This window comes from Aspergillus karnatakaensis (genome assembly GCF_047715665.1).
Source record: "Aspergillus karnatakaensis strain CBS 102800 unplaced genomic scaffold BJY04scaffold_24, whole genome shotgun sequence".
Classification (NCBI taxonomy): Eukaryota; Fungi; Ascomycota; class Eurotiomycetes; order Eurotiales; family Aspergillaceae; genus Aspergillus; species Aspergillus karnatakaensis.
In genome coordinates this window covers 262,592-288,650 of record NW_027395736.1, presented here as the reverse complement: position 1 = coordinate 288,650, position 26,059 = coordinate 262,592, and the positions used below count along the sequence as shown (strand labels likewise).

At 50.4% G+C, this 26,059-nt stretch overlaps 13 protein-coding genes across 13 annotated transcripts; 7 read left to right on the top strand and 6 right to left on the bottom strand.

Annotated features, from left to right (window-relative positions):
- Positions 1-82: 82 nt before the first annotated feature.
- Positions 83-1,627, top strand: aspf22 (enolase acuN; the record flags this gene model as incomplete). The annotated part of the gene is made up of 5 exons (XM_073713868.1): positions 83-206; positions 265-321; positions 381-720; positions 773-1,213; positions 1,273-1,627. The coding sequence occupies 5 exons, from the start codon at positions 83-85 to the stop codon at positions 1,625-1,627; spliced, it is 1,317 nt and encodes a 438-aa protein (XP_073571285.1).
- Positions 1,628-1,838: 211 nt separating this feature from the next.
- On the top strand, positions 1,839-3,313 carry BJY04DRAFT_189006 (eukaryotic translation initiation factor 3 subunit J). Its single transcript, XM_073711321.1, has 3 exons — positions 1,839-2,179; positions 2,246-2,322; positions 2,391-3,313. Exons 1-3 carry the CDS (start codon positions 1,993-1,995, stop codon positions 3,093-3,095), a joined length of 969 nt encoding a protein of 322 aa, XP_073571284.1. The 5' UTR covers positions 1,839-1,992; the 3' UTR covers positions 3,096-3,313.
- A 2-nt stretch (positions 3,314-3,315) lies between these two features.
- BJY04DRAFT_189000 (14-3-3 adaptor artA-like protein) lies at positions 3,316-5,652 on the bottom strand. The gene is made up of 8 exons (XM_073711320.1): positions 5,366-5,652; positions 5,189-5,196; positions 5,079-5,125; positions 4,991-5,010; positions 4,909-4,920; positions 4,548-4,822; positions 4,404-4,491; positions 3,316-4,347 (listed from the first exon to the last, which is right to left on the bottom strand). Exons 1-8 carry the CDS (start codon positions 5,375-5,377, stop codon positions 3,997-3,999), a joined length of 813 nt encoding a protein of 270 aa, XP_073571283.1. The 5' UTR covers positions 5,378-5,652; the 3' UTR covers positions 3,316-3,996.
- Positions 5,653-5,751: 99 nt separating this feature from the next.
- BJY04DRAFT_188998 (uncharacterized protein) lies at positions 5,752-6,659 on the top strand. Its single transcript, XM_073711319.1, has one exon. It carries the CDS (start codon positions 5,770-5,772, stop codon positions 6,250-6,252), a length of 483 nt encoding a protein of 160 aa, XP_073571282.1. The 5' UTR covers positions 5,752-5,769; the 3' UTR covers positions 6,253-6,659.
- Positions 6,660-6,696: 37 nt separating this feature from the next.
- Positions 6,697-10,321, top strand: BJY04DRAFT_188994 (calcium-transporting ATPase). The gene is made up of 5 exons (XM_073711318.1): positions 6,697-6,998; positions 7,068-7,225; positions 7,284-9,599; positions 9,662-9,984; positions 10,048-10,321. The coding sequence occupies exons 1-5, from the start codon at positions 6,881-6,883 to the stop codon at positions 10,154-10,156; spliced, it is 3,024 nt and encodes a 1,007-aa protein (XP_073571281.1). The 5' UTR covers positions 6,697-6,880; the 3' UTR covers positions 10,157-10,321.
- Positions 10,322-10,455: 134 nt separating this feature from the next.
- On the top strand, positions 10,456-11,064 carry BJY04DRAFT_58729 (uncharacterized protein). The gene has a single exon (XM_073720693.1). The coding sequence runs from the start codon at positions 10,589-10,591 to the stop codon at positions 10,892-10,894; it is 306 nt and encodes a 101-aa protein (XP_073571280.1). The 5' UTR covers positions 10,456-10,588; the 3' UTR covers positions 10,895-11,064.
- Positions 11,065-13,030, top strand: BJY04DRAFT_58730 (putative l-fucose permease). Its single transcript, XM_073720694.1, has 6 exons — positions 11,065-11,369; positions 11,422-11,522; positions 11,593-11,810; positions 11,861-12,205; positions 12,255-12,485; positions 12,571-13,030. The coding sequence occupies exons 1-6, from the start codon at positions 11,235-11,237 to the stop codon at positions 12,948-12,950; spliced, it is 1,410 nt and encodes a 469-aa protein (XP_073571279.1). The 5' UTR covers positions 11,065-11,234; the 3' UTR covers positions 12,951-13,030.
- A 92-nt stretch (positions 13,031-13,122) lies between these two features.
- Positions 13,123-14,540, bottom strand: BJY04DRAFT_188990 (mitochondrial 54S ribosomal protein uL24m). Its single transcript, XM_073711317.1, has 2 exons — positions 14,067-14,540; positions 13,123-13,989 (listed from the first exon to the last, which is right to left on the bottom strand). Exons 1-2 carry the CDS (start codon positions 14,481-14,483, stop codon positions 13,342-13,344), a joined length of 1,065 nt encoding a protein of 354 aa, XP_073571278.1. The 5' UTR covers positions 14,484-14,540; the 3' UTR covers positions 13,123-13,341.
- A 961-nt stretch (positions 14,541-15,501) lies between these two features.
- Positions 15,502-16,357, bottom strand: rho1 (Rho family GTPase RHO1; the record flags this gene model as incomplete). Its single annotated transcript, XM_073716276.1, has 5 exons — positions 15,502-15,654; positions 15,710-15,844; positions 15,898-16,095; positions 16,193-16,220; positions 16,290-16,357. 5 exons carry the CDS (start codon positions 16,355-16,357, stop codon positions 15,502-15,504), a joined length of 582 nt encoding a protein of 193 aa, XP_073571277.1.
- A 2,028-nt stretch (positions 16,358-18,385) lies between these two features.
- On the bottom strand, positions 18,386-21,444 carry BJY04DRAFT_58542 (uncharacterized protein). Its single transcript, XM_073720690.1, has 5 exons — positions 21,110-21,444; positions 20,964-21,057; positions 19,670-20,909; positions 19,582-19,613; positions 18,386-19,532 (listed from the first exon to the last, which is right to left on the bottom strand). The coding sequence occupies exons 1-5, from the start codon at positions 21,352-21,354 to the stop codon at positions 18,807-18,809; spliced, it is 2,337 nt and encodes a 778-aa protein (XP_073571276.1). The 5' UTR covers positions 21,355-21,444; the 3' UTR covers positions 18,386-18,806.
- A 1-nt stretch (position 21,445) lies between these two features.
- On the top strand, positions 21,446-23,125 carry BJY04DRAFT_58575 (methionyl-tRNA formyltransferase). Its single transcript, XM_073720691.1, has 5 exons — positions 21,446-21,794; positions 21,857-21,927; positions 21,982-22,109; positions 22,165-22,906; positions 22,976-23,125. Exons 1-4 carry the CDS (start codon positions 21,536-21,538, stop codon positions 22,904-22,906), a joined length of 1,200 nt encoding a protein of 399 aa, XP_073571275.1. The 5' UTR covers positions 21,446-21,535; the 3' UTR covers positions 22,976-23,125.
- BJY04DRAFT_58593 (SDR family NAD(P)-dependent oxidoreductase) lies at positions 22,971-24,487 on the bottom strand. Its single transcript, XM_073720692.1, has 10 exons — positions 24,269-24,487; positions 24,039-24,183; positions 23,884-23,970; positions 23,770-23,832; positions 23,611-23,718; positions 23,508-23,559; positions 23,368-23,456; positions 23,252-23,314; positions 23,113-23,191; positions 22,971-23,061 (listed from the first exon to the last, which is right to left on the bottom strand). Exons 1-10 carry the CDS (start codon positions 24,316-24,318, stop codon positions 23,036-23,038), a joined length of 762 nt encoding a protein of 253 aa, XP_073571274.1. The 5' UTR covers positions 24,319-24,487; the 3' UTR covers positions 22,971-23,035.
- An 18-nt stretch (positions 24,488-24,505) lies between these two features.
- BJY04DRAFT_188957 (glycosyltransferase family protein) lies at positions 24,506-25,991 on the bottom strand. The gene is made up of 2 exons (XM_073711316.1): positions 25,646-25,991; positions 24,506-25,571 (listed from the first exon to the last, which is right to left on the bottom strand). Exons 1-2 carry the CDS (start codon positions 25,730-25,732, stop codon positions 24,801-24,803), a joined length of 858 nt encoding a protein of 285 aa, XP_073571273.1. The 5' UTR covers positions 25,733-25,991; the 3' UTR covers positions 24,506-24,800.
- Positions 25,992-26,059: the final 68 nt, after the last annotated feature.

The window sequence follows — 26,059 nt, the reverse complement described above, 5'->3', positions numbered from 1 at the left end:
TTCTGTTATAATTTGTTGACGGATCCTTTTTCGAAATTTCCTCCTCTTCTCTTTCTGACTCCAGATTCTCAGTTCATCCAAAATGCCTATCTCCAAGATCCACGCCCGCTCCGTCTACGACTCTCGCGGTAACCCCACCGTCGAGGTCGACGTTGTTACCGAGACCGGCCTTCACCGCGCCATTGTTCCCTCTGGAGCTTCTACTGGTGTGTAATCTGCAGACGACTCATACCGATCAAATCAATTTGCTGATCTAAACTATAGGTCAGCACGAGGCTATCGAGCTCCGTGATGGTGACAAGACCAAGTGGCTTGGAAAGGGTACGTTGGCACCTGCATGGTTGACTATGGACTACGCAGTACTAACTATATCTTAATAGGTGTCCTGACTGCCGTCAAGAACGTCAACGAGATCATCGCCCCCGCTGTCATCAAGGAGAACCTCGACGTGAAGGAGCAGCCCAAGGTTGACGAGTTCCTCAACAAGCTCGATGGAACCCCCAACAAGGGCAAGCTTGGTGCTAACGCCATTCTCGGTGTGTCTCTCGCTATCGCTAAGGCCGGTGCTGCCGAGAAGGGTGTTCCTCTCTACGCCCACATCTCCGACTTGGCTGGAACTAAGAAGCCCTACGTCCTCCCCGTCCCCTTCCAGAACGTCCTCAACGGTGGCTCCCACGCCGGTGGCCGCCTCGCTTTCCAGGAGTTCATGATTGTTCCCGAGTAAGTCGTCCCTATGCGCAACTCGTTTCTTGAACTTACTAACATTGACAAGCGCTGCTTCCTCCTTCTCCGAGGGTCTCCGCCAGGGTGCTGAGGTGTACCACAAGCTGAAGGCTCTCGCCAAGAAGAAGTACGGCCAGTCTGCTGGCAACGTTGGTGACGAGGGTGGTGTTGCCCCCGATATTCAGACCGCCGAGGAGGCTCTCGACCTGATCACCGAGTCCATTGAGCAGGCTGGTTACACCGGCAAGATCAACATCGCCATGGATGTTGCCTCCAGTGAATTCTACAAGGTTGAGGAGAAGAAGTACGACCTCGACTTCAAGAACCCCGACAGCGACCCTTCCAAGTGGCTCACCTACGAGCAGCTTGCCGACCTCTACAAGTCCCTTGCCTCCAAGTACCCCATCGTCAGTATCGAGGATCCCTTCGCTGAGGATGACTGGGAGGCCTGGAGCTACTTCTACAAGACCTCCGACTTCCAGATTGTTGGGTACGTTCCCCCTTCTACCCCTCTCTTGCCTTATAGAATCTCGCTAATGCATATGATAGTGATGACTTGACCGTCACCAACCCTCTCCGCATCAAGAAAGCTATTGAGCTTAAGTCTTGCAATGCTCTGCTCCTCAAGGTCAACCAGATCGGTACTCTTACGGAGTCCATTCAGGCCGCCAAGGACTCTTACGCTGATGGCTGGGGTGTCATGGTCTCCCACCGCTCTGGTGAGACCGAGGACGTCACCATTGCCGATATCTCCGTCGGTCTCCGCGCTGGACAGATCAAGACTGGTGCTCCTGCCCGGTCCGAGCGTCTGGCCAAGCTCAACCAGATCCTCCGTATCGAGGAGGAGCTCGGTGAGAACGCCGTCTACGCTGGCTCAAAGTTCCGCAACGCTGTCAACTTGTAAATGCAACTATGAAATCAAACTCTCAATCAGACACCCATGCTCGGGGTATGATTGGGCTAAGATCCTGAACTAGCTGACGCAGGCCTTGGGTGCTTGCACCTTCATTCAGAGCAACAACATGAATGAGCTCTACGAGTGACAGGCGGCTAGGAGGGACATTTATGATGACGAATCTACCAGCCAATTACATGATATAGTGGCTTAATGAAAAGTTCTGAAATACCCAAAGCAGTCGTAAACCGTGTTCCGTAAATTGTCAGAGTCTCGCCTCGCCTACCTTCCCCATGCTTGACCATGGCTCATGGAAGCCTGAGGCAAATTCCTGAAAGATCGGGCACACAAAGAGCGAGCACGTGACTCGTCACATGCCCCACCAGGTCTATGGAGCAGGGACTCACAGGCAAAGAAACAACTTTTGTCCACCCAGAGATCTTCCTAGTGATTGTCCACGGCCAATTCTTGCTCCTACCATTTATTCTTTGCGGGCGAACAACACTTCACGTCACTTACAGTACACAAATCATCTAGTTACCATGCCGCCATCGAAGTGGGGTAAGTCCAAATCGCTCGCTTTTTTCTCGATTTGCCCCGCGGAGTACTAATCCGAGTTCATTATAGACGAAGAAGAGGAGGAAAGCGTTTCCCCTCCCCCTGTTGCTACCCGCCGCCGCTTCGACGACGAGGAAGATGACGATGTATATTCCCCTCCCCAACCAACCTCGTTTAGAGACCATCTTGTCTAACCAAGAATTCCCAAAAATAGGTCCTCGACTCCTGGGACGCCGCCGAAGACAGTGAAGTAGAGCGGGAGAAAGCCAAAAAGGCTGCCGAAGCCAAAGCCAAAGCCGACGCCGAAGCCGCGGCAAACAAGAAGAGCAAAGCCCAGCGGATAGCGGAGCACCAGTCGCGCCGGAAAGCTGAGGAGGATGAGGACTCTGATGAGGATAGCGATGAAGACGAGGCCGACAAGCGCGCTCGTCTTCGCCGCACAGAGAAGGACTCCGACCTTAAGCACGCGGAGGATCTCTTCGGTGACATCGACCTGAATCGCAACCGAGGCAAGAACAAGAGTGTTGTGATCCATGATGCTTCTGGAGACCCAACGCAGGCGGTGGATTTGTCTGCTATGGCACTTTTCAAGCCTACGACCAAGGATCAGTTCGCGAAGGTGACGACCACGCTTGCGCCGCTCCTCAGCGCCCAGAGCAAAAAGCCACAGTATGCGCTTTGGCTGCCAGAGTTCGTGAAGCAGCTGGCGAAGGAGTTGCCTAGCGGTGATATTAAGAAGGTGGCTAGCACTTTGACGACACTGAGCAATGAGAAGATGAAGGAGGAAAAGGCCGCCGACAAGGGCGGCAAGAAGACCAAAGCGGCCAAGACGAAGGTGTCGTTGGTCTCCTCGCGCGACAACAAGATCGAGACGACGTCCTACGACGATGACGGCTTGGATGACGATGACTTTATGTGATTCTTTCTTTTTCTATTCCGTCTATATCTCGGTTTTTTCTCGTCATGTGTCTGCCATACTTTCCTCCTGCCGTTGAAAGTCTAGGTTATAGATCGACAATGTCTTCTTCTTCCTTTCCATTTCTTGTATATCCACCTACATGAACATATTCCTTGACCTACAGTATCTGCATCTAGCACAACATCAATTGAACAGACTCGACTCTCTGCATATCTCCACCTCTTCTCAAATGAAACAAATTGTATTTGAATGGACCGAGACTTAAAGAGTACTGGATAACACTGATTTATTCATCTATTTTATAGTGCGAAATGCCTCATTAGCACTACAATCTGTACCCCCTCGAGTGTTGTCGTAGAACTCCATACCCCCCGCCGTCAAACAAAGAGGTTTAAGCCAATGCAAACAATGCAGAAAGTCATATACCTGCGAGTATACCATAGCACGCATAGCCTCTACTTAAGTTTGTTGAGCATGGCTAAGACCTGTACCAAAGGTGAAGAATCAACTACTTGGATTCAGATATTGAAGCCTATGGCTCTGAGGTATGGGAAACGACAAGGAGAGAAAGGGGCAAGTAGTAATCGGTGGAAGGCGAAAAGCGAAAAAACGTGAACTAACACATTGTATCTTGCTGGGGTGGGAATAAAAAAGAGAGAATAAAGAGAGATAGATAATTTCCACTCCGCCCCTTTCCTCCGCTCTCCGAATGTCAAACTCCGCCGGCCGACCCAGATAATCCCGAAAAAGTGGAAGATAAGTGCCGGTCCAAACCCGTCACGCAGCTAAAACAGACCTTCGTAAAACACTTTCAGGGGGAAGTTCGCATGACCAAAGAGGCACGCCGAGCACATAACGCGGTTTTTGATACAGCAAAGAAGTAAAACAAGATTCACCGCGTTTACGATTCAGGTGCTTTGGCCTCCTCGGGCTTTTCCTCCGGGGCGACAGCTTCCTCCTCAGGCTTGTCATCCTTGGGGGCAGAGACGTTCTCGGCCTCGTTGCCGTCGGATGAAGTCCACAAAGTAAGGTTGTCACGGAGCAACTGCATGATAAGAGTGCTGTCACGGTAGCTCTCCTCGGAGAGGGAGTCGAGCTCAGCGATAGCATCATCAAAGGCCTGCTTGGCAAGGTGGCAGGCACGGTCGGGAGAGTTGAGGATCTCGTAGTAGAACACAGAGAAGTTCAGGGCGAGTCCCAAGCGGATGGGATGAGTGGGGGTGAGTTCAGTCTGAGCAACATCGGTCGCGTTCTGTGGTGCGAAATTAGTTTTCAGTCCGATAATGAGTGTTAGTAGTGACCACATACCTTGTAAGCCTCGTGGGCAGCGGTAGCTGCAACCTTGCGCTTGTTTCCAGAGGCAAATTCGGCAAGATAGCGGTGGTAGTCACCCTTCCTGTTCATCATATCAGCCATATTCATCGACGCATGTGCGGAAGGGTAGCACTATACATCTTGAAGTAGAAGACCTTAGACTCGCCGGTCTCGGCCTTGGGAATGAGAGATTCGTCTAGCACATCGAGGACATCCTGGCAGACCTTCTCTAGCTCGGTCTCGATCTTTTGGCGGTAGTCGCGAATGATGGTAACGTGCTGCTCGGAGCCCTTGGATTCCTCCTTCTGCTCGATGGAGGAGATGATACGCCACGAGGCACGGCGGGTACCAACGACGTTCTTGTAAGCGACAGAGAGGAGGTTACGTTCGTCAACAGTAAGTTCACCACCAATCTGATGTGGGGTCAGTCAATCCGAACGCGATAAGAGCAACGAGGGGGAAGAAGATCTCGTGAGACCTAAACAGGGAGAGTTCATACATTGGCGACTTCCTATAGAACGGGTTAGTGGTGGTGTTCATGGTATGGCAACACATTCCTGAGCGGGCGCTTAGCGACTGACCTTCATGTACGTGACCATCTCTACAAGTGGAATAACACGTCAATACTCGAAAAACAAGCACCGGGAGTGAATGTATGATGAATCTTACCATCGTAACGCTCGGCCTGCTCGCAAAGGCGGGCGAGGAATGTCTTGCTAAAGGAGGAGGGGTGTTAGTTTGGTTCTTATCTGGGGCAACCAGAAAGTCTAGACCCTTACTTCTCACGCTGTAGAAGACAGATGATTATTAGTTAACAGCACATAAAGGACAAAAGAAAAGGCCTAGGTGATGGTGAGGAGAGGAATGCAAGTCAGGGTCAAAGTGCGTGATAGCATCGTGATGCATATACCCAGTTGATAACACCAGATGGAGGGGTTAGGCTGAGAATAACATACCTCAGAAGTCATAGTTAAGGATTAGATGGAGATCGGGAGTTGAGCGACAAGCGGGTGGATGGAGAAGGGATAGATAAAGTCGAAGAAGCGAAGGACGTGGAAGAGAAGAGCTCGAAGGACAGAAGCTATGAAGATTGGGGGGGAGATGACGAGGTTTTGGCAGATGCGATCCTCACAGCAACGAGGAAGTGATGGGACAACGGTGAGGTGACGACCGGGCCAGCTTTAGCGAGAGTTTGTTTTGTTTGCAGGCAGATCAGCTACTCAATATTGAGTGAAGCCTCAGGCAAAGAGAAGTCGGTCTTGCACATGACCGAGGTCATTTGTTTGACTGGATAAGGTTAGGTCAAGCCACAGCACTGTCACATGACCTTGTCACATGAGCGTTCCTACGTCCGTCCACCATGGATACGGGGGTTTCGTCGAGATTCTCCGAGAACCGATCTGAAGCAGCACCTCCTACTATGTCCAGCGTTACAGCGTATGATTCATTATTATTGGAACCTGCGGGACGCAGTACTTTGAGAAACAGCAATCCCGTGAGATGCATACTCCAGCGATCCCGAGTCATCTGCCATGCACAAAACAATCGCAAGTCCACCCGGTGCAGCCTCATAAGGTTCTACACAATTCTTGCCTCTGACGCACATGGGGGAGCCGTAATATCACCCACGACCCCATCCAAATCCACAAGCTTCACCGGGATGCTCATAAGGCTGCGCAGACTGGCTTCTGTTAGGCTGAGAACCATTCTTGTTCGTCTTGGTTGTGGAGCTGGTACAAGGCATCAGCATTTCTTGCTGCAGATGTCCGAGGGCATGGATAACGGTATAACAAATTTTGTTACAACAGCAAGCGCGAAGCATTTCTCATTACGAAGATACTGACTCTCAAGAGTTGCTTCTGGGTCTCGAATTATTGTCCCCTAGGTAGTCAGGATGTCTAGGTTTGAACTTACCGCGATAGATGATAAAGGGGGCAGGCCCGCCAGGGGCCAGCGAGGAACAGTACTGTAGTAGTAATCTGTAAATACATAGATGTTCAGCCCTGTCAGTTTGGTACCGGCAGTTCTCCGCCACTGGAGCGTCGAAGAGACCACGTTGAGTGCTTGCTTGCCTTGACTTGTCGGTCAAACAAAGAGAGCTGCTACTGGAATGTTTAGATCAACATCAGTTATCAACGCAGGCAAGGTCTTGCTGGTGAGATCTAAGAAAGAGGCTTCAATGGGTCAATTCTATTAGACTTGTGTGTACATAATCAGTCAGATATCTCGGCTTCGCCTCCTTTGCGCCCAGGGTCCATTTTTTATCTCTTCTAGATCGTTCCCGACTGGGACACTTCTCCAAAATTCCCGGCCTCCGCCCACTAATCTACGGTATCCGTTCGGCCACCTGTCCTGGATTTTATGTCTTGATTCCCCCGGTTCAGGATTTCCTTCTCCTCGCATACCTCTCCGCTCCTCTCGCTTCCTGTTGCTCCCGGTCCTGGTCAACGATTCGGTCTCTGTAGTCGACCATGGAGCAGTCTTTCCTTCTTTCGCCGGCGGAGGTGCTGAAGCACTTCGAGGTCTCTGAGCGATCTGGTCTGTCCAGCGCTCAAGTTTCGAAGTCAAGAGAGAAACATGGCCCCAATGGTGAGTTGATCTCTGAAAGCGAAATCAAAGACGTTTCGGATGCTAACTTGTCCTCTTCGTAATCATTAGCTCTCGCGGAAGAACCACCTACCCCATTGTGGGAGCTTGTGCTTGAACAGTTCAAGGATCAACTCGTTCTCATTCTCCTGGGATCGGCAGCTGTCTCGTTTATACTGGCTCTTTTTGAGGAGGGCGACGATTGGACTGCTTTTGTTGACCCTGCAGTGGTACGTACCGGCTCAATCAAACACATGAACTACGCCTAATATATTTGCGCCACCGCAGATTTTAACCATTCTGATTCTAAATGCGATCGTTGGCGTGACCCAAGAAAGCAGCGCCGAAAAGGCAATTGCGGCTCTACAAGAATACTCTGCCAACGAGGCCAAAGTGGTTCGAAGCGGCACTGTCCAGCGCATCAAGGCTGAGGATCTGGTTCCCGGAGATGTCGTTCATGTTGCGGTTGGAGATCGTGTCCCTGCTGATTGCAGACTGCTTGCTATCCATAGCAACAGTTTCCGGGTAGATCAAGCTATTCTGACAGGTGAAAGTGAGAGTGTCGCGAAAGACACACGTGCGGTCAGTGACAAACAGGCTGTGAAGCAAGATCAGACCAACATCCTCTTCTCGGGTACCACCGTCGTCAACGGAAATGCCACAGCTATCGTTGTCCTCACTGGTGCTTCCACCGCAATCGGCGATATTCATGAGAGCATCACGTCCCAGATTTCGGAACCGACACCGTTGAAGCAGAAATTGAACGATTTTGGTGATATGCTTGCCAAAGTTATTACGGTCATTTGTATCCTGGTTTGGGTCATCAATTACCAGCATTTCAACGACCCTTCTCACGGTGGCTGGGCCAAGGGCGCCATCTATTACCTTAAGATCGCCGTATCTCTCGGAGTTGCTGCTATCCCGGAAGGTCTAGCCGTTGTTATCACTACTTGCTTGGCTCTTGGTACTCGTAAGATGGCGCAAAAGAATGCCGTGGTTCGTTCTTTGCCATCTGTTGAAACCCTGGGAAGCTGCAGTGTGATCTGCTCCGACAAAACAGGAACCCTAACGACCAACCAAATGAGTGTGCAGAAGATCGTCTACTTGAGCCAGTCTGGAGCCGATGTTGACGTTATTGACGTCCAGGGCACAACGTTCGCGCCAGAAGGCAATCTCTCAGTCAAAGGCAAAGTCGTCAAGGATGTGGCGGCCACCTCCTCGACCGTACGACAAATGACCGAGGTCATGGCTCGCTGCAATGCCTCCGCCATTGCCCACGATGAAAAGACTGGCACTTTTTCATGCATCGGTGAACCTACGGAAGGCGCCCTGCGCGTTTTAGTTGAGAAGATCGGTACCGATGATGTTGCTACTAACAGTACCCTTCTGGGCCTGCCCGCTTCGCAGAAACTTCACGTTTCGAGCGACTACTATGCAGCCCAGTCGCCTCTAAAGGCAACATATGAGTTTTCGCGCGATCGAAAGAGTATGTCTGTTTTAGTAGGTACCGGAAAAGACCAGCGCCTCCTTGTCAAAGGTGCCCCCGAATCCATTCTTGAACGCTGCTCCCACGCTCTTCTTGGCTCGAATGGGCCCCGCGTACCCCTGACGAAATCCCACTATGACCTATTGTCCTCCGAGGTTGTGGAATACGCAAACCGTGGTCTTCGGGTTATTGCCCTGGCGAGTGTGGATGATGTGGCTACGAACCCTCTTGTGGCGAAAGCAAAAACCTCTGAAGAGTACTCACAGTTGGAACGAAACATGACATTGATCGGCCTTGTCGCGATGCTTGATCCTCCTCGAGTAGAGGTTGCCGATTCTATTAGGAAGTGTGCAGAAGCTGGTATCCGTGTCATTGTCATTACTGGTGATAATCGGAACACAGCAGAGTCGATTTGTCGTCAGATTGGTGTCTTTGGGAAGAATGAGGATCTCCGAGGCAAGAGTTACACCGGAAGGGAGTTCGATAGCCTCTCTCACAGTGAACAGCTGGAGGCTGTCAAGTCTGCGTCACTCTTCTCACGTACTGAGCCTTCTCACAAGTCCAAACTCGTGGATCTTCTGCAGTCTCTCGGCCATGTTGTTGCGATGACTGGTGACGGTGTCAATGATGCTCCTGCCCTGAAGAAGTCCGACATAGGTGTTGCCATGGGTACTGGAACTGATGTGGCCAAACTTGCTGCCGACATGGTTCTCGCGGACGACAATTTTGCCACCATCACTGTTGCTGTTGAGGAGGGGCGCTCCATTTACAGCAATACTCAACAATTCATCCGTTACCTTATTTCATCTAACATTGGTGAGGTTGTGTCTATCTTCTTGACGGCCGCCTTGGGTATGCCCGAAGCTCTCGTTCCGGTGCAACTCCTCTGGGTCAACCTTGTCACCGACGGTCTGCCTGCTACTGCCCTGTCCTTCAACCCGCCTGATAAGGATGTCATGCGTCGACCCCCAAGGAGGCGCGATGAGCCTCTGGTTGGTGGTTGGCTTCTCTTCAGGTACATGGTGATTGGTTCTTACGTTGGTGCGGCGACGGTCTTCGGCTATGTTTGGTGGTTCCTTTACAACCCGGAAGGCCCCCAGATCTCTTTCTGGCAATTGGTAGGTCCAAAACATGAGTTCGTAGCTTTCTTCACTAGATCACCTGCTAACTGATATCACAGTCTCATTTCCACAAGTGTTCTGCTGAATTCCCAGAACTTGGATGTGAGATGTTTTCCAACGAGATGTCTCGCTCCGCATCTACAGTTTCGCTCTCAATTCTCGTCGTGATTGAAATGCTCAACGCTATGAACTCACTGTCGTCTAGCGCATCCCTCTTCACCTTCGGACTCTGGAACAACCTGATGCTCGTCTATGCCATTATTCTCTCGATGGCTCTTCACTTCGCGATTCTGTATATTCCTTTCCTACAAGGATTGTTCGCAATCCTTCCGCTGAACTGGGTGGAATGGAAGGCTGTTTTGGCAATCAGTGCTCCTGTTGTGTAAGCATCCCCTGCCATCCATTCTGCTCTTTCTCCCGTGATAGACTAACAAATTCGCAACAGTGCGATTGATGAGCTTCTGAAGCTTGCGGAACGTCGTCTGTATAATATTACTGTCACCGCTCCCGTTGAGCAATTGAATGGATCCGTGTCGAAGCCGAAGAAGGCATAGAGGTGGCTAGACGACATTATGTCTCCAAGTCAATGGGGCGTCTAGATAGATATAGACCTTTGGTTCCTGAGATGTCAATGCTGTTTCCCCGGTTTTGGACAGATTATGTGTGTATGTATCATGGTAGATGAATATAACTGACGAGAACACTATCTCGCATATGGGCCAAAGAGTTTGATTCCCAATCGATCCTTTATTTGTTCAGGATAGCAAATGGACGAGATGTTAAGAGTCCTCGTCACCTGATCGGACTGCCAACCTCCTCCCTTTGCTCTCTTGTGCTCCCCCACAATCCTGAAGCTTGAGCCTTGCCAGCCAACCTACGCCAGCGCTGTTCCTCAAACGGATTTATCCGTGACCAGGGTCAATTGCGGTGCTCGAAATGATTGGTGGTTATTTACCGCTGAATACGACCTTCTTCTCTAATGACTGATGACATCCCATTTGCGGGGAAAGGCGAACTCGTCGGGAGAATGCGAGGCGAGGCAACTTCTCAGGAATGCTCACTTTCCGTCGCTCCTTGTCTCAGGCAGTCGGGTATTTTGGCGACCCATGAAGAATGTCCCGAATCAAGCACCTGAGTTCAGATGTTCAACTAAGTCTTGGCCAAGGTTGGGATCCGCCAGGGTACCATCGTGGCAGGTTACTTCTGCGGGAGGCCCCTTTAAGTGGTGGATTCTTGCCGGCGATCTTCCCCAGACTGGATGGGTCATGGCCCTCGACGACGGTCTGGGGTAAACAGCAAAGATCACCCACTTCCACCAGTGATCATGGCCGATTCTCCCCCAGACGGTTCTGTCCAGCAGTTACAGAAGAAGAAAATTGAGGAGAGATTTATGCCTGCAGCATCGCGTTCCATGGAACTATTGGCGAACCAAGAGAGGTATCCGCACATACCATGCTGACACCATCCTGAGCTAGTTAGCTCTTGTGATGATGTTGCACAAGCAAGCCCCAAACTACATAAGGTCATTGTAGCACTCGCTTCTGGCCCGTGTGCTTCTTTCTGACAATCTGCTTGTTCTGCTGTCCGACAGAGACTTGGCCCAGCTTTCGAGTGCTATCCCACTGTCACAATATGGGTTTCGTCCACTTCTTGAAAACCCGCTCAGGGTTACGGGTCGACAATAGCAAGACTACCTCTGCAGCAAATCTTACATTACGACAGAGTCTTTGGCCTCTTATTCTCGTTACCATACTGTTCTTTCTATGGGTAAATGGCCCACCAGCATTCGGCCCATTTAAGCTCGGCTCACACGACATAGGGTTTCGCATACGGCTTGCTCGACACCCTTAACAAGCATTTCCAGTTGACTCTCAATATCACACGAACAAGAAGTTCCGGATTGCAGGCAGCTTACTTTGGGTGTGTATATCATCGTTGGTGCATTTGGGACTTTGTTTCGTCGGAGCCTTTCTAACCTACATGACTTTAGTGCATATCCTCTTGCTTCCCTTGGCTACGCAAACTGGATTCTTCGACACTATGGGTATAAAGCCGTTTTCATTTTTGGTCTAGTTCTCTATGGGATTGGAGCGCTATGTATGTGGCCTGCTGGTCTCAATCGCTCCTTTGGCGGGTTTTGTGCCGCTACCTTCGTGATCGGTTCAGGATTGGGGTCGCTTGAGACGGCAGCGAATCCATATCTTGCAGGTAAAGGCCGATGTACACTATTTGATCATTCTCCTACTAAACCCGTGCAGTTTGCGGTCCGCCCAAATACGCCGAGATTCGTATCAACCTTGCGCAAGCCTTCAATGGAATTGGCACTGTCGTCGCACCTGCTCTGGCTTCCTATGTCTTCTTCACTGATACTGAAGACTCCGTCAACTCTTTAAAGCGTGTCCAATGGGTTTACCTTGCAATCGGCATCTTTGTGTTTATCTTAGCCGTTGTTTTCTTCTTCTCGACGATCCCTGAAGTCACGGATGAGGACATGGCATTCCAGGTCGCTGCTACCCACGTCAATGAACAGAAAAAGCCATTCAGAAAGCAGTACAAGCTGTTCCACGCAACACTTGCACAGTTCACGTACACAGGGTCTCAAGGTGCTTGCCCTATTTTCATTGCTCTTTGGTGATACTAACCATATTACAGTCGCTATTGCGTCGTATTTCATCAACTATGCCACCGAAACCTGGCCTCGCGTGGACGCTGCAGCTGGTTCCAAATACCTCGCTGGCGCGCAAGCAGCCTTTACCGTCGGCCGCTTTCTGGGTGTAATCTTGATGAAATACATCAAACCTCGCTGGGTTTTTCTCGCCTATCTTTCAGGCGTCGTCGCTTTCTGCGCTGCCTCGACTACTCAGAGAAATGCAACCGGAATAGGTAATCTCATACTTTACCATGATTTACCTTCCTTGACCTCCAGCTATCTTAGTATATGAGCTCATCTAACTCTCTTGACTCACAGCAATGCTCTTCCTAACCCTCTTCTTCGAATCGGTCTGCTTTCCCACAATCGTCGCCCTCGGTATCCGCGGTCTTGGCCGGCACTATAAACGGGGCTCAGGCTTCATCGTCGGCGGTGTCAGCGGTGGCGCTGCGATTCCCCCGCTTCTGGCGCACGTCGCCGACATACGGAACGATACCGGGTTCGCGTTTATCGTCCCAACGTTATTTATGGTTGTTGCGTGGACCTATGCGGTGGCCGTGAACTTCGTGCCTTCGTATCGGGAGACCGTTGATAAGGTTGGGGAGAGTGAGATTGGGTTGAGGCAGGGGTCAGATGTGGAGGTTCCCAAGGATGTGGAGGCGATTGGGGAGAAGGCGGTTGTTGAGCATGTTCGGTAGATCATGTACTAGTCCTTGGTTGATGTGGAGGGCGGATAGTATTCAGATTACGAATGATGAATGGTTTAAGTTGCCATTGAGCCCATAATTCTAGACAAGTCTCTGTAAGGATACGTGCTTTGTCGGAAGAGCAAAACTATATTGCACCTGAAAATGTCCAAGCTATTGTTGCAGCAAGAGCGATCGATATATTTGTATTTTGATATCGCGTGTCCCCCCACTTGGCCAACTCTACAAGCATCTGTCACCCTCCCCGTATACAATATAATAATACGATACACTCATATTCTATGATACAGTTATACAAAGGTACACCCACAAGCAAACCAGGAGAAGATACCAGAACAAAAATGGAGAAGCTGATCCAAACCTCAGTTGACAAAACACAAGCCTAAGTGACCTTAGCTTTAGCCTTCTCAACATTCTGCGCCATAAACTTCCTGATGAATGCCTCCGTCCCCTTGCTCATGATCAGGTTCCCATCCTCATCCCTTCTCTTCGCCATCGCCTCCTCGCCCCTCTTTTTAAACATGGCCTGCAGCTCTCCGCGGGGGGTCAACAAAGACCTGCTCTGAAGATACTCCCTCCGTAGATCGTCCATCTGCTTTTCCTCCACGAACTCGGGATCGTGCCGGGTACGGTACTTGGAGTATTTGTTGCGCAACTCGTCGAGAACGCTAGGTGGGAAGGGGGCGTAATGTAATGAAGGGGTCCAGGTCGGTGTTTCGACCTCCATTCGGAGCGTGTCCCATTCCTCGTCTTTGAAGTTTGCCTTGTCTTGCTTTGGCCAGGGGATCTCGATGTCTTCGCCGGCGATATAGCGGGTGTGACGCGGGGTGTCGATGCCGTGTTCGCGTTCGAGCCAGGGACCGCCGCCGTAGACGTGCTCAACGAGAACATCGCGGGTTTTTCCTGTGACTGGGTCGTCGAGGGCGACGACAAGACGGACGTCGTCAATTGAGATGGGTAGGGGAACGGTTTGGAAGGGGGTTTTTTGGCCGTAGGACTCCATCAGCCATTCGGGAAAGTGTACATCGGCCTGAAATCGTTATAAAAGGCCCTTATGAATATCGATACTCACTTCAAGGCGTCGGTGGGCAAAAGTAAGAGACATACCACATTGAGATCCTTGACCGTCACAGTCTCATTCTCCACATCCACCCTCGTAACCTCATTGATCTTGCCCTTATCCCGCCCCTTCATGATACAAACTCTATCACCGGGGGAAAAGTTGATAAACTTCCTCCGCAAATGCTTCGGGATCGCCGGTGGCCTCATACTCTGGGGACTCAGCGCGCCGAAAGTCTTTCCGTCAATACCCGCATCCCTCTGAGGCGCCAATGGGCCCCTCATCCAATCCTCGCGACGACGTAGCCTCTCCGCGCGAATGTTGTCAATCTCGAGCCGATTGTACTGGAACCGCTGTCGCAGGGTGTCGTTGAGATCATCGCGTCGTTCGCTTTTGGCGGAGCGAATAGTCTTGCGTTTTGCCTGGTTTCTGGCCAGGGCTGTCCGACGGACGAGCTTTTGCATTATGGCAGCAGCCGGGCCTGGCAATGGCGAGGCTTGTGGGGGTGATTTTTCTGGTTGGTGATGCTGGGTTATGACTATGGGGGACTTTCGGAGAAGGAAAATTGCGGACTTGGAGGTCACGTGTACATGCTTTGGCGGAGGAGGTTCGGAGACAACCAGAACCTCATGGTCAGGCATATTGTCCTTCACGGATATCTCCTATTTTTATCTGTAACATGGCCATTGCTGTTTTGTATGATGTGTTGGAGGATAGTTACATGTGATCTCGCATCTATCTATCTGGTCATCGATGAGGTGCAAACGCTTGCATATCAGTATGGACAAAGAATCAATTAGTATAGTACTTTGCTTTGGTATATTGATGACGCTCGGGGGCTGTCACGCGGGCTTCGAGCATAATAGAATCAGACTAAATGACGAGCTTGAAGAACTCAGAACACATTCTTTTCAACCAAAAGAAAACAGACAGAAGGATCAAGATAGGGAAATTAAAACTTCGTCAGGGAGGTCCGAAAAGGATAGGAATCTTCTACCAGATCACAAACTTCCAACTTGCTGGATAACTTCCTCCAGTCTTGACTGCGAATCCCAGATGACGCCGTGCTTACTTGCCGTCGCCAGTCTACACTACTTGGGCAAGTAATGCAGATTGACTGTTCAGCCAGTGCACCGGACGCCTTGTCGCCAGAGGAAATCAAGCTGCCCGGAGGCGCTATGGAGAACGGCTCAAGAAGACGAAAAGCCCACAAGGTTATGACAACGCCTCCCTAGAAAAAGAAGTCTGCAAAGGAAAGTCGACAAACAGCAGAGCCAGATAACCCCATGAAGCTCATGTGCCCGTGTTTGAGAATTAATCACACTCGCAACAGGCATATGCCGGCATAATCACTCTCACCGACCAAATCCATCACCCCTGTAAGATAAGAAAACATAAACAGCCAAATATTCGAGACGCTTATCCGTTCGTATGATCTCCGTGTGAAAAGACCTTTTGCGAAGGTTGGGGGAATAGACTAATTTACAAAATGCTGCACTTCTTCTTGCTCTTGTGGGTCTTGGTCAGGAGGGCAGCACGGGTGGCAGCCTCAAAGACCTCACGGACACCCTCGTTGGTTCGGGCAGAGCACTCGAGGTACTTGTAGGCTCCGATCTTCTTGCGAACTTCCTCACCCTGTGAATAATTAGCTGCTGTAAGCGAGACATTGCTCTTGCGACAAAGATTGTACCTGTTCGGTGGTGACGGGCTTCTGGGAAGTCTTGTGAAGCTCCTCGTTTGTCTTGGGGTCGTTGCGGAGATCCTTCTTACATCCGACGAGGATGATAGGGAGGCCTTGGCAGAAGTGAAGAACCTCAGAGATCCACTGATAACATTGTTAGTACCACAAGTTGAGATAAATTACCCAAGCAAGCTCACCTTCTCCTGAACGTTGTCAAGGGAATCTGGTGAGTCGACGGCGAAACAGATCAAGATAACGTGCGAGTCGGGGTAGGAGAGAGGGCGGAGACGGTCATAATCTTCCTGACCAGCCGTATCCCAAAGAGCAAGCTCTACGTGCTTGCCATCAACCTCAACATCGGCAACGTAGTTCTCGAAGACGGTTGGGACGTAGACCTATGGAGATTGCCGTTAGTACTACTGAGAATCGAAACGCATGTTATGAGCAGAGATCGACGGTGAGAGACGGCAACGGCTTGGGACGTGAGCTAACCTCAGGGAAAGTGCCCTTGGAGAAGACGCTGCAAGGAAAGAAAAACATCAGTAAGCGATGCTTGACCCTGCGTCAGGGGTGTTCGAGAGAGACTTACATCAACAGACAGGTCTTACCGCAGGCACCATCACCGACGATAACAAGCTTGCGGCGGATCTCAGCCATCTTGAAACGAGGAAGATTAGTTTCGGAGAACAAAATTCGACTCCACAAAGAAACTATGGATGAAGAAGTCAAGAAGAACGAGAAAACAGGGAAATCGTTGAGAGGTGGATGGATGTTTGATGAACGTTGACGGTTAAGAAAGGGACAAGTCAGACGCCCGAGGAAAAAGGGTTACCACGTACGGTGTAGGAATTTAGCGCAACGGCGCAGATTGAAACAGGAGAGTTGACAGGAAATTATTTCCAAGAGAGACCCGTTCAAGAAGCGAGAAAGCAATCAAAGGGGCTCAGATAGTAGGTGGAAGGTCCCAGGGGAAGGAGGATGACGAGGACGGAGAGTGCTTGATAAATGGAAGAGCGAGAGTAGTGAGGGTGGAAAGAGGCGGTTAGTGGTGAGTCTCGTCTCCCCTAAGCAGCCTCCTAGTTGCCAATGACCACGCTTTAGTTATCGGCACTCAATAATCATATCCAGGTCATACTCGGCTCGACCCATTTCGGAACTTACTCTTTCAGGCTTTAGTAAGTTATCTGCCCGCGAAAAAGAGAGCAAGGAATTTATTTTTATTATTTTGATCTCATCGTGCCCTTTTGCCCGTCAAAACATCACCGATACCAATGATACAGACGATACGGATGATACCAGTGACCAAGGTTTAGGGACGGTGGCGCAGCAGCTATGTGGCTGTGAACTTGTTTGTTTTCCTCCTCAATGACGAAAATGGTGAAATTTCTGCTGGCGACAGGCTCACTTGACGTTGTTTTTGAGCGAGGATGCTTGGTTAATACTGGTCACTAACATTTCTCACCGCTTCAGAATTCAAATCAAGCCTCATCCTCTTCAGAAGTTCAGAGTCAAAGGGGAGCTTCTCCCTCCTTTTCTGTTGCCTGGTGCCTAGTCCACTTTGCTCATTCAAGCCACAGTGGCTGTACAGATCCGTACGTAACGTGAGTAGCTCAATAATGCTATACTCCGTACTGTACCGTACATTACGCCTCCTGAGGCTGAGGCTGGCCGATGTTGGTCCTTGGTGAAATAATGAGACGGCTGGAGTTTCAAACATGGGGCGTCGATTGATGCTTTGTCTGCTTTGACTCAAGAGACATAGATTCCCCAGATTATCTCGTTGTCGGCGTTTCGCAGCCCGAGCTTTTTGCTGTGGTGCAGGGTTTGGTTAATGCCCCAGTTCTGGCTGATAGTTGCCCAGTAGACATCACCTTCTGCGATGCTCATCGCTACTTCTTTGCTGGCCCTTTGAAGGCCGAAAATTGAAGGTGAAGATCCTTCACTCGGTTTAGAGATTTTGCAGTCCTGGATTGAGCTAGTTCACTGAGGGGGTATCAGTTGTTCAAATGGATACTCCGTCACAAATAGGCGTCTTCATCTTGACTCTTGCATCTCGATCGAGTTTATCTATAAACTGGACATTGATGCTTCTCAAATACCAAGCCCGCTCGGATATTTATTGTCTGCCATTGATCCATGTGGCATCTCTCCGAGTGTCGTTGTGTATGACAGGCGTCCGCGAGGCATCCAGACGGCGAGGCGCATATTTCCTGATATACCCTGTCATTGCGCTGACACGCCTATGGAAAGCGAGCCAAGGTTGAGCTGACGACAAGCTCACTCCAATCCGAGACAAACCTAGCCAGTAATAGGGAGGAATTGCAACTGCATTATCGCGACTCTCCTCACGAGGCGCATTTGTGCTAGACAGGCACCCCCCCTGGATAAGCTCAATCCAAGTATCAGCCCCGAGACGACTGAATAATCTCAAAGACAAGCGCAACTGTTACTTTCTTACACCGATGGGAATAACGATACGTGGCGGTGCATAAGCCTCCCCTGTCCTGGACCCAGCTGAAAAACATTACAGGTACCTTTAGGCTTTAGTGCTGGGTCCAGAGCTTCAAGAATAGTAACAACGAACGGCTAATGATATCGAGGCATCATGGAACTATCAGATAGAAACTACCTTGTCAACGTCACCACATCCACATCCGTGATTCCGATCTCTCCTTTTTTCATCCTTCTTGCGAAGCTGCTGCGATGAGGTAACTTTCTTGACTTCGGAATTAAAGCACTCCGAGTTCGAGTCGATGGTCTTTCGGCGTCACGGAGATTCCATCGCTCAATGGTCGACACGTGTACTGACAACAAACATTTCAGAACAATACCACTGCTGGGGCTTGTGAGTCTGCAAGGCGCCTAAGGCGAAAATCTTCGATTCAGCTTGCAGCCTAGAGGGCTTATTTGCTCAGATCGGAATGGGTGCTTATTCGGGCAAGCTGGAGCCTTATTATGACCTTGATGAGGTTTATCCAGAAGTCGGTCGAGTAAAGCCCGGAATCCTTCCATTCATACATAGACGGCTCAAATTATCTGAGCAATAGAGACTACTATCTAATCCAGTAAGATTGTTTTCAAATGCAAGCGCCCAAAACACAAAGTATTATCTATTTAGACCGAGTAGATTCTCAATATATCGCCGTGCGTCAAGACCCAACCCCTCGACGAGTTTTCCCGGCGTCAGATCCATCCGCGAAGACTGTAGCGAGAGTCCAGGCGACGATGCTCCGCCAAGGTCTCTAAGAAATCGTGCGCCGCTGCCACCACCAATACTGCTAGTATTTCGAGTGTGGCCTGAAGAAAAGGCGGGGTGATCACTTGCTTGGTGAATTATGAAGGCTTCCCGCTGTTTGTCTTGATTTGTATCAGGTGTTTCCTGCGGGATTTGTGGGGAAGAGGAGACACGGACCCAAACCATCCACCATCCCCGACTGGTCTTACACGTTCGCTCAAGCTCGAGGGGGCGGGCCCGAGTCTCGATATACGTTGCTAGGAGACGATGGTGTACACTTATCGTCTCCAATCTTGAAAGGGCTTTAGGAGCTATTATGCGCTGGCTCTGGTGGGAGATGAGGTCTGGAATATTGGGGATCGAGGAACGGATAGAGAGGTTGTGCGGGTCGTAGACAAGGTCAAAGACAGGGTGGTTCTGTTGTTGAGACTTTTCTGGAGCGCTGGAGATGCGGGATTCGGCATTTAAAGGCGAGGTCGATGCGCCGAGTAGCTTTTGGAGGGGCCCAAGCTGATGGTGGATGCGGTGATAGAGTGATGAGTCTGAGAGAGAGGGTGTTGAGACTTCAAAGAGGAAGGTATAGATGAAAGGTCGGTACTGGAGACGTGAGTTTCAAATAGCGGCAAAGTCGAGAACAGGTACATACTATGTAGACTACAACCTGAAATTTTGAATGGTCTAGAAACGTCAGATTAGGTGTATGGGCAAGTCATCAGAAAAATTAGTGAGCATACCTGCGGGATTCTGCAGCGATTTTGCCAACTGAACGTATATCACCCTTTGGGCTATCTTCTCGTTCGCACCGGCAGCATCCGAGGCTTCCGTTTCTTCTAAAACAATGTCCGGGCTAATTGTACCATCCTGTAATCCGATTATGAACCTGCCGTGATTCTGACAACGGGGAGAGGCATTCGATTTTAACCGTCCATCGTTTGATCCGGTCGAGGCGTCTTGTCTGTTCGCAATACCGCACTGAGGACTCGGGCTGCTTCTTCCTGAAGACATGCCCCAAGACGAGGCATATCCGAGAGTCAGGTACTTCACAAATGTCTCTGTACCTGTCGCCATCCAATCACTGGCTTTATTGTTCGTGCTTTCGGAGCTTTCAGTACTCGTGGGTGACTTTGCCATCTCCTGGGGCTCTTTGGAAGCCTTAGGTGTCGGTGTTCCCGTAACAAGTGGTCGCGGAATGCCTGGCGCGAATGAACGGTCTGGAGAAGTACTGTGCGCAGCCCCAAGGGATATGGGTTTGTCACCAGTGACTCTGCCAGGCAACGTAGCTCGCTGTCGCTTTCTTCGCTTCCGCGGCCGCGGTGAGGTTGGATCTTCGCCCACCCCATAAGCATCCACACCGTACCTATATATCCATTCCATCCACTGGGATACAGATACAAGAGACTGTCTTGTGATTGCGCCCACGCCACAAAATATGACACCATCCGATGGTCGCGGATAAGCCTCAGAGCCAAGCCATTGGTTCTCGGCATCACCTTCTGGCTTGTTTGCCGTTTGAGTATTCTCGGGTGAATCGTGCTGATCACCGAAGCGGGACACAACCAAGTCAACGAGTCCATCTGTCCTAAAAACAAAGTCTTCGAGCACTTCTCTTTCTCCGCTCCCCCATTCTTCTTCCCCTACTCCAACACCAAGCTCGCCTCCAGCGGACAGCTTAATGCCATTATACATCTCTACAGCCGGATTCCCGCTAAGTAGAACCTCCCAGTTCCAAGCATATCTCAACCAGAAATTCTCGAGAAAGACACATAGTGCGGACCTGCCAACACTAGCGTAGAGTGTATCGAGACTTGAAGCATGATGAAGGAGGAATATCGAATGCGCTCGGCGAAGTTGTTGGATTAAAAGCTGTGGCGGAACTAATTCTCTTGAAGAGTAATGAAACGTGGCTTCCGGGGCATCTCGCTGCGTGGAAGAACCATTCTTTGGGTCATTCGGGAGTCGAGTCAGGTCAACGGACTATAAGCTCTCAGCATTCGTTCGGATGAATATCTCAAGGTGTGAAGCACGTACAGCCAGGATCCACCAGTCCTTCTCTAGTTCATGTAGAACAATCTGTGATTTTTCGGTTTCCACGTACTCGACAGCTTTCCCTTCCGAGAAATTCCTAAGGGCTGCCTTAGTCCTCGTTCGATGTAGTTCTGAGTAGTGGCTCCCACCTAGCGAAGCTCACCATGCCTTGTGCCAGGCCTATCTGGCGCAAGCGCTCATTCCATTCATCGTTAGATCCATCGTCTCGATCTGTACCGACCGAGCTTCCTTGGCGACGGGTGAGGCTAGCTCTTGACGTGTAAAAGACGACCTGCTCCTGGATCGTTTCGTCCGTGGTTCCGAGCTGCGGATTGTAGATGGTGAGATATGAAAGTTGCGCTGGAACCACCGAGGTAAAGTCGCTCTCCAGCATGGCATCGTAAGACCGCGAGTCCCAGCTCACAGAGTCAAGTATGATTGTAGACAATGAGATCACGCACCCCCCGCGATTCAAGTTGCCGTGGGCAGTGACATCACGTGGTGGCGGCTAGATCGCCGGGGAGCTCTCGGAGGTTCAATCCACTCCAAGAGCGACCAAAACACCTTCCCAAGCTATGATCCTTTCAGGAGGCTCAGGCCTACTGTGCTCACATCACCGGCTTCACCTGCGTTTCTCAAGTGCGTCTCGCCTTGTGACAACGCAGGCATATGATCCACTCCGGATACTCTTCTGCGGCTCGGACGATTTCAGCATAGCTTCACTGAAAGCCCTCCATGCCGAACATGTGAAACAACCCGGGCGAATCGCCTCCATCGATGTTGCTTGCAGGCCTGGCAAGAGGGTAGGCAGGGGCTTGAAGCAGCTTCGCCAAGGTGCTCACCTTCAACAAGTTGTGTGCGATAGGACCTCCCCCACTGACATTGTTTTCCGTTAGTCCCAATCAAAGCAACCGCAGCCGAGTTATCGCTGCCTATACACGAGATTGACACTTTCACGGGCTGGAAGGTACTTCTAAACGTGGTCATCATAAGATTAATCCCTCCATTCTCACATTTTTAGCCTCCTGTGTTCCCTGATGGGCCCATTAATCTGATAGTGGCCGTGTCGTTCGGGCTGTTTGTGCCACCACGAATACTCAATGGTGCCAAATACGGTGGCTTGAATGTCCATCCCTCAATACTTCCTGAGTAAGTCAGGATGTGGTCCTGTATCGTTGATGTACGCTAACGCAGAGCGTAACAGCTTCCGGGGCCCCGCGCCGTTACACCATACTCTTCTCGCCGGACGGACCACAACCGGCGTCACCCTCCAGACATTACATCTCAAGAACTTTGATCATGGAGTGATACTTGCACAGACTCCGCCGCCTGGATTCGAGATACCGCACCCCGATTCATGCACAGTTCCAGACCTGTTGAAGATTGTTTCCCCAAAAGGCGCAGATATTCTGGTTGAAGGCATTCGAAAAGGCCTGTTTGTTGCTCCGCTAAAAGACGTAGGCTGGTATTCGCCTAAACAGCATGAAGACCTCATACATGCTGCCAAGATAAAGCCGGAAGACAGACATATCGACTGGGCCAGCTGGACCGGGGCAGATATAAGTCGGCGGCACCGTGTACTGGGGCCGCTGTGGAGCAGATCCCTTGTTATCAGCGAGTCATCTGGACCTATTCCAACTTTCCAGCAACGGAGAGTCATCCTTACTAATTTTGAAGAGGTCCAGCCACTGGAAGGATGCGACTCATTCGCCCTTGTTCCAGGACTGCCCTTCATCGATGGGGAGCACACAGTTGATGTCAATTCAGACAAGGGAGTATATGTCTTCACCAGAGATGGGAAGCTAATCAGGATCCATCAGATGAAGGTAGAAGGGCAGCCGAACGCGGATGCACTACGAGCCGCGCTCAAAGCCCGTATGATCGGTAGCCGCACATTCTCTTCCCATGCTGCCTCTTTCGCTCCGTTCCACAATCCTCTATGCTAGGTACGCGACATTGGCAAAACAATATCAAAATGTATTTCATTCACGACTAACATCATCATGTCCTTTGAGCGACTACTCACTACCTAGCTATGATCCTATTTCTTAGACCACCCCCACCCAATCTTATGCTCAATAGTTTATCACGAACCCAGAGTCTGCAAGATTAGTTATGCTGCACATATACTTAGATTACGCTAGGTGCCTACCTATTTGGACTGCTTGTCCTGTCATCGACGAATTCTTAGCCAAGGTGATATACGCATCGGCCGTGTCTTCCACTTCGGGCTAATTGTAACAAAAGCCCATCAGTACACAGAATGTTTATACCAGGACCGAGATACATACCAGAGAGTTCAATGGTGTCTTGGCTTTATATAGGTCGATCTTGTCTTGAGGGAAACGCATGCCCTATGCTTGACTCAGTACGTCGGTTGCTGTCGAACTACACTCGAAATACATACCCAGTCGGTGAGCAGCAAGCCTGGAAGGACCGCGTTAACGCGAACTTTGTTGCCCTGTGTCTGCGCGAGACACTTCACCAAATGCAGCCCTGTACTTTCTTTAGCCATGTTCACGGTTCTACGCTATCGAAGCCACGTACCTGCTGCTTTCGTGACCGAATATGGCAAGCTACTTCCTGTTGCCGAAACAGCCTGAGCATCTTATCAGCATCCAATTATGTTTGGTGTCTATAAGATACTGACCGCCGCCGACGAGGTAAGCAAGAAGACACCACCATCAGGATTGGCTCTGAACGAGGGGAGTGCCGCCTTAAACAGCCACAAATGCCCTTTGACGTTGGCAGACCAGCACTGTAGAGATTTAGCGGCCGGTATGCCTGCCGGAATACTCCTGCTGCATACCATATCCCAGTCCTCATCACCCATAGCTTCCAGATCATTGAATACAGTGATCTTAGTCCAGCCCTTAGCGGTCTATTAGTGCCTTTCTTCAACAGAGGATGCTGAGATACTCACAGCATTTGAAACAAGAACATCCAGACCTCCAAGCTCCCTAATCGTAGTCTGAACGATATTCTCACAATGGCCTTTGATACTCGCATCCTAGACACACAACCGCTCATGTTAGTAGTATACCTCACACCAACCTTGACTCGGCCTTGCCAACTTACACCTTGAATGGTTATCGCCTTGACATTGTGCTGCGTTTGGATGTCCAAGGCGATCTTCTCAGCAGCCTCTTTGCTGGAAAAGTAATTAATTGCGACGTTACAGCCTTCCGCTGCAAACTTCTGGGCAACAACAGCTCCTAGTCCTCTAAGTAGAGTTGCAACGAAATGTATTAGCAGTTGGCGTCGGGGGATACCTAGCTTTTGCGAGGGAAAGGTGTGGGTTTCCATACCTAGAGCCTGCGGTGACGAGGACATTGCGGTTCTTGAGTGAGTACGGCATGTTGGAATATGTTTTGAGTAGTTACACAGAAGGCTTTGATAAGATGGAGCTTGAAATCCAGTGGGATCTGATTATCTGGATGGCGGGGGGTACGAACTACTAGGTTATAGATAATTGTATTCCGAGGCGGGGTAGAAGCAACTCCCACTGGGGTTGGACTCTTGGAGAGCTACCCTATTGTGGGGACATGGGGGGGTGGGGGGTATAAAAGCTCCGGCGGCGATTTAAGTCCCAGAATGGCCGGAGTGATTCGCTCAACAAGCCTTGTCATATGTACCTAAGCAGGCGATTTGTCGGTATGACCAGGTGGTTATGAGGATGTGTCCTATCGGCATGAATAGATAGCCGCGCAAAGGGGGCATCGACTGTGCTTGAGCCCAAAAGTACTCGATCTTAAATTATCATTATGGAGAAGTTACCTAGGTGGAGTATTCATGAGGTATCTTGGGTCTGCTTTAGATTTGCCCCTCGTATAGTAGGAATCAATCCACAAGAGCTCCAACGTATTCTGTCTTCCTCATCCCAGGCCACGCCCTTTTTCCCCCGAGTGCAGGCCACTGTACCAGGAACCGGTCGGCAAATGGTAGCAAGATCTTGCCCGACAAGCTCAGTGTCTTCACTCGCGCCCAAGATTCCACAAAGATAGTACGGAGTCGGACGTCCTGCGATGGCGAAGCTTTTCTATCCGCCCCTGCGCCGATCATAGATCGCTGATGAGAGTGCTTTCTAGCTGGGAACAGAATGCTTAAGCAGTAATGCCACCCGCGTAATAGTTTCGCGGCCAATATCACACAAACGGCTGTCGCAGGTCCGTTGGTGAGGATTAGGTCCGGGTAGGGCGTTGGGAGTTGCCGTGGCAGTTCGTTTTGATGCTGGTCTGGATGGAGTCCACGCAGAACAAGAAGACAGGACCAAAAGGACTGGAGGGTTGAGAAGGGAGCCGTAAGATATGACTGATGGACATGGCGGGCGCGCGGGACTGTGACAATACAGTAGGACGCAGGTCCTGCGCCGTGGCCAGTAAGATTTGACTCAAATTCGACTGCCTTTGCAGCGCTAAAGTGATCCCCATAGCTGACGACGTAGGTGCGGTAGGTATACTTCATCGGATCCAGTCGCATGCGCCGAAGCATGGAGAGCATCTCCGCGGTATGGCCACCACTACCGAGGACAACGAGCAGGTGGATGGGAGAGCGTGGTAGACGCCATTTGGGAACTGGAGTGTTCTGCGACACAGCTAGGGCACGAAGGATCTTAGGGAAAGCGTGTCAGTCAAGGGGGGGTCCTGGCGCATAGGAAGTGGTGCATTAGTGAGTTTGGCACATACTATAATTGCTATTACCAAGCCCAAAACCGCGCAGAAAGAAAGCCAGGCCAGTAAGCCAGAGAGAGGCAGTTGCGATAGCTCCATCATACGTCGATCTTGAATAGATCGTGTCCAGGAAAAGCTTGAAAGGTTGGTTGTGGAGCGGAAGGCTGAGAGGGGTTGTTGAAGCTGCAGATTGTAGGCATTATGAAAATGATTTCGAGTTTGTGGTGTTGATAAGGCGACTGCGGTGAGAGTCCATTCACTCAATTGCGATGCAGTGATGCATGGAGAACAAAACAGTCGAGGGTTAGCTTATTGTCCAGGCCCAAGTGTTATCATGAAGAGGCAATTGTTGATGTTCACGTGGCCCGTGCTCAACTTGTCCGGTGGTGTTGTCGGGCAGTGGAGTCGGATATTTTCCTCCAAAACATC